This window comes from Salvia splendens, chromosome 16 (genome assembly GCF_004379255.2).
Source record: "Salvia splendens isolate huo1 chromosome 16, SspV2, whole genome shotgun sequence".
Lineage (NCBI taxonomy): Eukaryota > Viridiplantae > Streptophyta > Magnoliopsida > Lamiales > Lamiaceae > Salvia > Salvia splendens.
This window is the reverse complement of record NC_056047.1, coordinates 22,526,499-22,538,150: the sequence shown is the minus strand read 5'-3', so window position 1 is coordinate 22,538,150 and position 11,652 is coordinate 22,526,499. Positions and strand designations below refer to the sequence as shown.

At 39.7% G+C, this 11,652-nt stretch overlaps 2 protein-coding genes across 2 annotated transcripts; one reads left to right on the top strand and one right to left on the bottom strand.

Moving 5' to 3' along the window:
• Window positions 1-6: 6 nt before the first annotated feature.
• On the top strand, window positions 7-2,715 carry LOC121770364 (probable 1-deoxy-D-xylulose-5-phosphate synthase 2, chloroplastic; the record flags this gene model as incomplete). The annotated part of the gene is given in 11 exon segments (XM_042167105.1): window positions 7-177; window positions 251-281; window positions 284-672; window positions 774-966; window positions 969-1,046; window positions 1,126-1,316; window positions 1,318-1,387; window positions 1,390-1,433; window positions 1,503-1,769; window positions 1,857-2,141; window positions 2,452-2,715. Coding segments are annotated over 11 exon segments (1,866 nt in total), but the record flags the coding sequence as incomplete, so codon positions are not given.
• A 1,420-nt stretch (window positions 2,716-4,135) lies between these two features.
• On the bottom strand, window positions 4,136-7,594 carry LOC121772652. Its single transcript, XM_042169840.1, has 7 exons — window positions 7,528-7,594; window positions 6,465-6,890; window positions 6,063-6,337; window positions 5,457-5,729; window positions 5,273-5,349; window positions 4,913-5,020; window positions 4,136-4,526 (listed from the first exon to the last, which is right to left on the bottom strand). The coding sequence occupies exons 3-6, from the start codon at window positions 6,111-6,113 to the stop codon at window positions 4,927-4,929; spliced, it is 495 nt and encodes a 164-aa protein (XP_042025774.1). The 5' UTR covers window positions 6,114-6,337; window positions 6,465-6,890; window positions 7,528-7,594; the 3' UTR covers window positions 4,136-4,526; window positions 4,913-4,926.
• Window positions 7,595-11,652: the final 4,058 nt, after the last annotated feature.

The window sequence follows — 11,652 nt, the reverse complement described above, 5'->3', positions numbered from 1 at the left end:
TTTTTGTGTCAGGATTTGGAACAGCTGGCTGCAGAGCTGAGACAGGAGATCGTGTACACCGTGTCGAAAACCGGGGGCCACCTGAGCTCGAGCCTGGGCGTGGTGGAGCTCACCGTCGCGCTCCACCATGTCTTCAACACACCTGATGACAAACTCATCTGGGACGTCGGCCATCAGGTGTGTTTGAGTTGGAATTACATGTGAGTCATAAATCGTTTGAATGAGATTTTTTGGATGTGTGTTTGTGCAGGCGTACGGTCATAAGATTCTGACGGGGAGGCGGTCAAGATGCATACGATAAGGCAGACGTCGGGACTGGCCGGCTTCCCCAAGAGGGATGAGAGTGTTCATGATGCCTTTGGTGTTGGCCATAGCTCCACTAGCATTTCTGCTGGTCTTGGAATGGCTGTGGCTAGAGATCTATTGGGGAAAAGCAACAGTGTCGTGTCGGTGATTGGAGACGGGGCCATGACGGCTGGCCAAGCCTATGAGGCCATGAACAATGCTGGCTTCCTTGACTCCAACCTCATCGTCGTCTTGAATGACAACAAGCAGGTGTCGCTCCCCACCGCCACTCTCGATGGGCCCGCCACCCCCGTTGGCGCCCTCAGTAGCGCCCTCACCAAGCTTCAAGCCAGCCCTAAGTTCAGGCAACTTAGGGAGGCTGCTAAAGTAGGCCTTCCTTTTGTTTTTATTAGCTTAATTTTCATACTCCCCCTTGTTTGGTTGGTTGATTGATTGATTGATACTAAAACCGTTTGTTTCGCTTACAGAGCATAACGAAGCAGATAGGGCCGCAGGCACATGAGGTGGCGGCTAAGGTGGATGAGTACGCGAGGGGGATGCTGAGCGCATCCGGCTCCACTCTCTTTGAGGAGCTCGGGTTGTACTACATTGGCCCTGTGGATGGGCACAACATCGATGATTTGGTCTCTATTTTTGAGAAGGTGAAGGCGATGCCAGCACCGGGCCGGTTCTTATACACATTGTGACGGAGAAGGGGAAGGGCTATCCACCAGCAGAAGCAGCAGCTGATAGAATGCATGGTTAGTTTAAATAAGTACATACAGATCTTCAAATTTTCGCTATTGTCTCAACTCTTTCTTTTTTGTGTTCTTGTTTTAGGTGTTGTCAAGTTTGATCCTTCGACAGGGAAGCAAAACAAGGCGAAATCGTCTACACTTTCGTACACACAGTATTTTGCAGAAGCATTGGTTAAAGAAGCTGAGGTAGACAGCAAGATTGTGGGGATCCATGCTGCAATGGGGGGTGGAACCGGCCTCAACTTCTTCCAGAAGCGCTTTCCCGAGCGATGTTTTTGATGTCGGGATTGCTGAGCAGCACGCTGTCACATTTGCAGCCGGCTTGGCATCCGAGGGCCTCAAGCCCTTTGTGCCATCTACTCGTCCTTCCTTCAACGAGGCTACGACCAGGTGAGGAGCAAGTATGGTACCTAAGACAATTTTTTGTTGTACTAACATTTTTGTTTTGGTGATGTGAAGGTGGTCCATGATGTTGATCTACAAAAGTTGCCTGTCCGGTTCGCCATGGACCGGGCTGGCCTAGTTGGGGCTGACGGGCCCACTCATTGTGGCGCGTTTGACGTCACCTACATGGCCTGCCTGCCTAACATGGTGGTGATGGCTCCATCGGACGAGGCTGAGCTCATACACATGGTTGCCACGGCTGCAGCCCGACCGCCCCGGTTCCCTAGAGGGAACGGAGTAGGCGTTCCTCTCCCTCACAATAACAAAGGCACACCAATTGAAGTAAGCAAATAGCACCAACAACAAATGATCTTTTATTGCATAGTACTATGATCTTTGTATTTTCAACCTCAAAAAATGTCTCAACAGATTGGGAAGGGAAGAATACTAGTGGAAGGGAACAGGGTGGCTATATTAGGGTACGGAGCAGTGGTGCAGCAGTGCCTCGAAGCAACAAAGGTTCTCGAGTCCTACGACATAACGCCCACAGTGGTGGATGCAAGATTCTGCAAGCCACTGGACACTGACCTAATCCGGCGACTTGCCAAGGAGCACGAGATCCTCATCACGGTCGAAGAGGGCTCGATCGGGGGATTCGGCTCACATGTTTCACATTTCCTAAGCCTCAATGGACTCCTTGATGGTCACCTCAAGGTATCAAAACAATGCCTTCTTATTACATACATACACACACATACATACACTCCCCCAATTCAGTTCGGGCCTGTTCGGTCTGCAATACTGTATCTCGAAATTAAATATATAGTGTGTTTGGTTTGTTAGACTGAATCTCACAATTATATTCTAGATGGATAATCATGTGATAATTAGTCATAATCAAACCCCTCTAACTAAAATAATCTCACAACTTAATCCTTGATTATATCTTAGTACTATTTTATGTACGAAGTCAAATACTGTTGATCCTAGGTTTTGATCATGTCTTGTTTTGATTGAAATGCAGTTGAGATCAATGATGCTTCCTGATAGATACATAGACCATGGAGCACCAAAGGATCAGATTGAAGAAGCAGGGCTCACTTCAAGGCATATTTGTGGGACAGTTTTGTCACTTGTTGGGAGACCTGTGGAGGCCCTCAAACTTCAATAGATTAGCAATTTGTGTTGTTAGAAACAAATTATATGCAAGACTTGTGATTATCTCCTATGCCTATATGATGAATAGCTCCTCTTCTTTTTTTAATAATCAAATTAATTAGGCAGACCAGACTACAAGAAATATGAAATTGTATTATTCATCACAATAATGAAGTCAAGACAACCCACCAAAAAATTCCTTTGTTGTCGCATCTGTTCGAGAATCTCAACGGTTGAACCTTTGATGATTACAATTTTGTCGTTAATCATGTTTATTCAAAAAGAAAAGAAATGAAATGCCAAGACTATCAAACTGATAGTTCAAACTTTTAGAGTGAGTGTTAAATTTGGTCCTTCAAAAATAGAAGTAAGCATTTTTTAGGTATATGAATTAAGAAAAATATCATTTGAGGTTCTTAAAGAACATCTTCAACTATTACACTAAACTCAAGCTCATTTACTGTTAAATATCATATTGATTATTGATTTTACTCCAATTATTTACACTAAATTCAAACCTAAAAGAATTTTTTTTCACTCACTTACTTTTTACATTTTCCAATAGTACCTATATATTTTTCTAAACTACACACCAACCCTATAAATCTTTGTCAATAGCTTAAATAAAATAAAATTTATTGATTAATATACCTATATATGAAGTCTATTGTTTATTAAATAAAAAATTAACATAATTTAAAATATTTAAATACAATAAAAATACTATAAGCATAACTAATTAATATTCCTTCCGTCCACGAAAAGGTAAAAAGTAAGAGGGTGAGGGAAAAGGTAGGAAAAGGCAAGAGAGAGAGAGAAAAGGTAATGTAATGAGTGTTGGTAGATTGTGGGGTCCATATTATAAATGATGCGTAGGATTATTATTTGTTGAAAACTTTCCATATTTAGACTTAATCTAAATGATAAAAACTAGTCTATTTTATGGACGGCGAGAGTATTATAAAAATTTAGGCATTATATTAATTTAACGAATCAAGTTCAACACTTCATTCGATAAGTTTAAAATGACATAACTATTTTTGGAAAAAAATAACATAATTTCGGTAATTTAAAATTGTATTAAAAATACTTCTTCCGTCCCTGAAAAATATACTAGTTTTAACCATTTTTTGCCATCCCCCGCAATTAGACAAAGTTTAAATATGAAATATTTTTAACCAATTACATGCACTAATATAAGGATTCCACAAACGACTAACACTACTTTCATAATCTTTTCCTTCTTTTTACCTTAACCGCACATTAAACCTGTTCCAATTACACGCCACTAAATATTATTACAAGATAAAAATAGCAGAGAGAAAATTGAGCAGTTGTATGAGAAAAAAAAGGACAAATGAGAGAAAAAGGACAAGAATTCTTCTGTCATTTTTAGTATTCCAAGGTAAAAACAAAAATTAAGTAAATTAAATGATACTCTTACTATTATATTTTCTAATTCAGATATTTGTGGCAATATTCTTTTCCAAATTCAAGACATAAAATGTGAAAAGTGCATTTCCAAACACTAAATTTGAAGCCCACTCCTCTTTTACAGAAGAATCAAGACTATCAATTCTCATCCACACTCAAAAGATCAGTCGTTACCATAATTACAGCTGCAAAGGTGAAACTATCCCAGTGGCATTACAAAGGATTTACATCATTTCAAGTTAAAAAGATCTACCATACAAAACACCTCAGATAGGTGTTGATGTGGGAAAGACACTACTTTAATCACAGTTAAAAACGCGCTAGCACTCACTATTTACCCGCGGTTGTAAACGATCGCAGCCCAGAACGAGGTCTCCATCAAAATGAATGAACGCTTGAAGTAGGCTCTGAGCGATCCGGATGCATTCGGGTGTCCCTGATATGATCACCTTACCACTGCCTTCCCCGGGGGCTGGGATCTACCACTGTCACGACTGCACTTGATATCTGCCAAAACAGACCATAGTCCAAATGACGAATGACACTACAGTAATGAGAACTCGTTTCCAGAGTGATCTACATTCAACTTAAATCACAAGATTTAATTGTGGTGCACGTGTAACCAATCATGTTCTGACCCTTTTACTTAATAGGTTTCTATTTTCAGCCATTTATTTCCTGAATTTCTGGAGCGTTTCTCGAATATCGACAATCAGTAAAATTCATTTGCAAAGAAAACTGCAGTTCACATTTGCAGAAGTTGGCATACAATAGACAAGTCGGGGAAACGTGGAAACAGTAACATGACACACTAGGAAGATTCTTGAAAAGATGGTATTAGGGTATGCAGGTTAAGACGAATTAACTAGGAATGGGTTTTAGATGAAGTATACCTCTCTTAAACGAGTCAGGTTGCTTCCGTCGTCACCATAAACAGAGCCAAACTTTCCCTGGGAACCACGACTTCGACCTTTTGTTCTGATCCCTCATTCACAATAATGCTGCAATCATATATACATTGAATTATCAGGCAAAACATAGCAGCATAAAACAGTCAACTATAAGTCCAATTAGAAGATAACAATACAAGGCCACAACATATGGTCAATTGAGGTCAATTGTAGCATATGATGACACAGGAAATTAATTTTTTATTTTTTATTTTTGACATAATCAGCCAAATCCACAGTTTTAACATTAAAGATGAGAATACTACTAAGAAACCATGGGTAATTACAGGGAATGGTGCATACCTTTCTCGCTTGAACCCACTACGAAAAGTTTCTTTCGAACCATCTACAGGTCTTGGTTGACTCTCTATGTTGTTTGCCTGTTAACAGGAAATCACGGAACAGTGAAATCATACAAACACACTAGCTTTCATGAACAAGAAACAATATGATGATACAGCCAAAGGGTCGTGAAGAAATCGATTACCTGTTCCCACTGCAATCCTGGTAGCCAAGAGCTGCTTGATTTCTGCACGAATCCAAGGTGGTCCAATTCATCAATATGGGAAAATCGAGACAGTTGTGCAGATTGTGTTGAAAAAGCTGCCTCTCCACCAGTAGGAATGCTGCTGGAAACAGTTGGGTACAAACTATGTCTGCTTCCTACTCCTTTGTATCCTATTCTAGAAAAGAAATTCGCCCGAAGCCTCCCAGCAAGTTGAAATAGAGCACTCTTAACGTTTTCATAATCACCTGAAATCTGTGAAATAAGACTTGCACAAGTTCAGAAAAAAATAGGTGAATAACTACACGGAATAACTACAACATGCTCATATTGACGGTGCGACGCTTAAATTAGTTGACTCTCATATAAAGAACAAGATTATCATTAAGAAATAGTAACATTATAAGAGAAGATGTGCATCTTTGATTAAAGAGATAAAGTTTTCAGTTACTACTTCGTGTATACGAGTTGGAACATCAACCATCCATTACTCAGGAAGAAACTCATACTACTATTCTAGTTTGTGTTGAGCAAAACTAGGAGGTTTCAAGATTTAAATGCATAATCAGTAGCAGTTCAAGCTCAGACCTGGACCACGTTATCGCCAACTCCAGCAAAATCTGGAAGATCTGCTCCCATTAGTTGTATCTCAGCACCTGATGCAAGACTTATATCTGTAGCAAGCTTTCCATCCCCATCCAGTATACTGCTAAGCTGGCTCGATGAAACGAGAATTCTTGCTGATACACTCTCCCCATGGCCGAAGCTCACTATCACCCCCTTGGTCCAGGGCAACTTCTACGCATCTGGAAAAAACAACGGACAATAGCGATTTGTGCAGGAGAATACAACGGAATTGCAATCTGCAAAGAGGATAGACAAAAGTGACAAGAAGAAACAATTGACAGAGTAACAGCAAGGTAAGGACCATAGAGAGAGAATAGATGATGTCATCTAAAGAAAACACATGTAAGAAGGTAGACGGGAAACCTCCAAAGAAGAGATGATGGCAAGGCGTTCCCTTGACCCCGACACTGGAGATGCAAACTTTATAGAAGCTCCAGTTTCTTTTTCCAAATATTTGACGATGTTGGCACCCTTTCCAATGACACCGCCAGCAATTCCGCTAGAGCAAAGAAATCGGAAGATGACTTTCTTCAGAGAGCTTTTATCATCTACATTTAGATACTTTTCAGTGTCTGCTGACAAAGAATGGTCAAAAGAACAATGCTCAACAGCAATATCAGAAACAGGCGGCGCGGAAGTATTATTTTTCACACTGAAATCTGAGTACGATTTTTGTGATGCCCCATGAGTGGATATATGGCCAGGAGCTCCTTCACCAAGGATTCTATCCTGGAGACGACGAGAAACAGCAAGCAGTGCTTTCTTAACAGCGAGAAGTCCACCCACAATCTGCCACATAATTGAGAAGATATTCTTTGAGGCAGAATAATCTAGAAAACAGACCACTTTTAGATAATGAGGCGGGTGCCTCAAACTATATGCACAAAACAGAGTCCGTTCATTCTAGCGACAAAATCAAATTGGGAACAAAATGCATCAAACATGTATAAAACCTAATAACATTATAGCGAAAGCCATCTATTACTAAGTGGACTGAATCTTTTTGCTCGAAGATATTAAACATACTTGATTACCTAAGGGCTTACATTTAGGCAATTGATCATGTCTGGATTTAGCAATAATTGCAAACATTCCAGCATTAACTGTAGCAATAAAGAAACATAAACACGATAACGGAAGGCATGCATTTTGACTCTATTCCTTTATAAACAAGCTCGAATCGGGAAAAAACTCACCTAACTCGAGTATTGAAAGCGCTTGAAACGATTAAGTGAACAATAACAACAATCCCTCCTAACTTTTCCATTTTTAAGTTTGAAATGTAAATATCTTCCAACCATTTCATGACTCAATTGCTTACAAATACATAAAAGTCAAATGGCCAAACCCAAACTATATGCAATCAACATCATCTATTTTAAGTAATCATTGAGAGAATTGCCAAAAATAGCAAGAACTAAATCACCTGAATCAGCTCCTCTTCCGGTGCAGCGCAAGGGGGAACCTGCTCCTTCTTGAAAACACGAATTTTCCGCCCCCGTGCTTTTGCGAATGGCGGCAACAATTTTGCCCCCCTTCCCCATCAGCGCTCCGATCTGAACGGTCGGAGCGAGCAACCGGCAAACAATCAACCCATTACTATTATAGCTGTTGCGATGCTCATTATCGTCTCCTCCGTTGTCATTTTTCCCAGCACTCCCTTCCACCTCCAAACCCTCTCAAAAACCCTAATCAAACCCTCCTGCGCCGTCGAGACGCTCACCGTATCCTCGCCCCTCGCCCTCGCCCCCGCCTACGGAAATCCTCCTCTCCAACGCGCCATCGCCGACGATGTTCACCACGCGCTCGTGGCAATTGGGGAGCCCCTCCTCGAAGCGAATCCTCGAGCCGGTTAGGGTTTCCAGCTGCTTGATTATGGAGCCGGAGTTCCCAATCACGCCGCCGGCGGTGTTCACGTGGCACAGGAGGCGGTACGCCCGCGTCGGGATGGATCTGCTTAGCGGTGGCGGAGCTCCGGTGGCCGGCCGGCAGAGGCTTGGGCCCGGATTTGGGGATTTTCTGAGGGGGAAAGGGCGTCGCGGGAGTCGTGAGAGGCGTCTCCTCCATTATCAGCAAGTGGTATGCATAAATCTGCAGAGCGATTTGAAACGGCGGCGGTTCGGAATTGGGGGAAAGGTTTAAAACGAATTCCATTGTGTGATTGGGGATTTTTGATTAGGGGATTCGGGAAATAAAGAGGGAGATTAGCAGATGATTTGGTGCTTTGCGTGGTTTACGATGGAGGTAAAAGAATTTGACTTTACAAAATGTTAAATTTCTGTGTATTTTTTAGGTTTTCAAATTAAACTGTTTATTTTCCAGATTGAAGTTTGTCGGTTTGGGCTTCGGAATGTCGGCAGATCAAAATTCCGACTACGGGCACCGGAACCATTTACAATTATACTGAAAATGGATATATATTCATTCGCCGGAATTTCTAATTATAGGCCGGATTGAAATAATTGATACGATGAGAATTCCGATTAATAATCAATTAGGGCATATTGTAAAATGATTTTACCTTAAAATTAGTTGGTCATCCTCCTCCCTTCATCAATCTCTAATCCTTTGCATTTCTCGAACCACACTAGGGGTGGCAAATCGTGCAGATTGGGTCGTTATCCCGACACGAACCCGTTAACGATACGATATAATATGAATTGAAACAACACAATAACAACCCAAATCCGATATTACATAATTAAAACCTGATATTACATGATTAAACATCATATTACAACAAATAAACCTAATTTTTAAAATTGATTTACATGATAAAAATTCATTTTCTATGATTTAAACCCGATCTACAAGAAATTAAATAACTAAAGTAAAGCATTATTTTTTTAAATAATAAAAATAATATTATTATTTTTTAATGAGTTATTCGTATCCAACCCGAACTCAACCTAATATTTTCGTGCTCTTAACGGGTCGACCCAATAAGGACACGAACCCAATAAGGCTTGACACAAACCCATTATTTTTGTGCAGATTCGTGTCAGATTATCGTGTCGGGTCAAAAATTGGCAGTCGTAAACCACCACCTTGCACCAACTCCAAAAAAAGTGGACTAGTTAGTGGCCACCTCTTTCGACTCCGGTATCCAAGGGGTGGGTTCACAACATCTCAAACTCTTCGCATTTCTTTCGGCTCCTACTTGCTTAACTTACTGAAAAGTAAGTATCGGCCAAGTGTGAGGATGGAGAGTGTGTGTTTGCATAATTTGTTTTTATTTACTTTCTTTACCTTCCACTTGTCCAACTTAGCAATCGGTAAGTGACGACCAAGTGTGAGGATGAGACGTTTTAGTTTTAGTTTTAGTTTTAGCTGATGTTTGTTTATTTTTCTTTCTGATAGAACAATTTTGTTTACAAACATGCAAGCATGAATAACTAGTTCCCAAATGCATGGTTTCAATCTCTAGATAAATGTGGATGGCAGAATATGTGTATGTTAAGCGATCAACTCCAAATTATGTGTCTTTAATAAGAGCATGTCTCTACTACTTTTTGCAAGTGATGATGAGTGAATGCCTGATTTCTTTGTAAGTTGAGGATATTGGCAGAAGATGATAGGATGCATTAGGGTATAAAATTGATTTTGAATTCTTTCAATTATACCCTGATGTGAATCAAATTGTAGTCCTATGTTGCATTATTTTAATACATTTGAAAAATGGACTCATTTTGATATATTGTAGGACAAAAGACTAAGCTCAAAGAGAAAGAAGAGAAAGGAAAAAAGTCTGAATCTGATCAGTAATCAGATTTTACAAGGCCACCATTACATTCATCTTCAAAAGAGCTTCGCGTGGATACGTCGCACTCCTCAATCGGAGCCCGGCGAAAATTGCTCGACCGGGCGTTTTGTGCGTATGTCGCGATACAGAAAAAACGCCCGGGCGGGCGATTTATGAGGATAAAAAGCCCGACTGGGCAAAATTGACTGGGCCTGTTTTTTTAGCCCAAACTATTTAAATAGCTAGGGCACGACTTCCAAAGCATCTTTCAAACACCTCTTGAGGGTATTATCAAACTGGACTCACCCAGCACACGATTCATTGCAATAACAATACTAGCACATCTAGACATTAATCACCACTACCCAAGATATCATGATTCTTGGATTGCGAAAAATCCTCACCATTTGATAAATCAAGTAGTGCATAATCAATATCGTATGCTCAATGTTATGTCAACATTGATTAAGAAATAACAATCACCGAGACCTCGTATTTCAGTAAATAGCAAGAAAGACTTATCTCACTGTTAGATCTTTCAGTGTTATACCACACCAGTGTCGCTTATTTCCTAAGGTAAGGAACATGCGAACTGACACTACAATCTTTCACGATAGGTAGCCAAAGTCTATCTAGGTTGTGAAATTTTGTTTCTCTTCTACAAATGACCGACTGCGTCACCTTCTGTGAACGTCGTTCACGACCTGTCTACTATGCAGAAGAATTAGACTTGTTTGCTTCTTATATATTTAAGTGTTTGAGAAACATCTTATAAATGCATAAGCAAACAACAATGCTATAAAATTACTTCTTCTCGCCTTGAGTTAAATGTGGATTGTAGAGTTTATTATATACAAGCAATTCTATCAGTGTAACATGCTCGAAATATGTTTTCAGTATACCAATCCTAACAAAAGCTCCATTGGTCGAAATAAAAGACCTCTTTGAGTTGTCGTGTATCAAATACTCCCTCGGTCAACCAATACAAGGTAAATTTGATCGAACAGGGGTTTTAAGAAATGTAGTAGAAAGTGAGTGGAAAAGGTTAGTGAGAGGGATCCTACTTTTATATTTCATCCGTTCCTTATTAATAGATGCATTTCTTTTGAGCATAGAGATTAAGAATAGTGTGTTAAGTGGATGGTAAATAAAGTAAGAGAGAATAAAGTTAGAGAGAGTGTTACTCTTTGTCAAAAAGAGAAATGACTCAATTATCTTTAATCTTTCCAAAAAAAACGACTCAGTTAACAAGGAGCGAAGGGAGTATGATTATTTTTATAGTGAAATGTGAGCTAAATAAAGTTAGCGGAATGTGACCATTACCAAACGTAGTAAAAAAGCAAATGAGATATTTATTGGTGGACAGACAAAAATGGCAAAAAATGAGGCATTTATTGGTGTACGGAGAGAGTAATTAGTTTGAATGAATCTACACCGCTCGATTCATCTCTGGGATATGTAGTAGTAGCTTTTTGCCTGTGTTGAACTTGATTTTAACAAATTACTTTGTTGATTTCGTTTTGAATTTAACTACATTGATTATGCTTCGAATTATCGAATTTGAACATTTTCCTAGCTCTTGTAATTATTTTTATTGTTCTTGTGCTTTTATTGTTCTTTTGTGTGACCAACTTTAAAACTATGATCGGTTAGCTATATTAATTAAAAGATAGTTAGCTTTTCATGGTTAAAGGAACAATCATCACCTAGATTATCTGCACTCGAGAGAGATGATACCCTAGTGAGGGAGTCTTAGGAGCTATAGGAGTTAGATTTGGAGTATTGAAAGGAAACTTTAATATTAGTTTA

Excerpts from the sequence above, each read along its gene's own strand:
- LOC121772652 (XM_042169840.1), bottom strand. The coding sequence starts at position 6,113 with ATGGGAGCAGATCTTCCAGATTTTGCTGGAGTTGGCGATAACGTGGTC. Across the intron at positions 5,350-5,456 it reads CAGGATTGCAGTGGGAACAG|GCAAACAACATAGAGAGTCA; the intron begins GTAATCGATTTC and ends TCCTGTTAACAG. Across the intron at positions 5,021-5,272 it reads AGTGGGTTCAAGCGAGAAAG|CATTATTGTGAATGAGGGAT; the intron begins GTATGCACCATT and ends ATATGATTGCAG.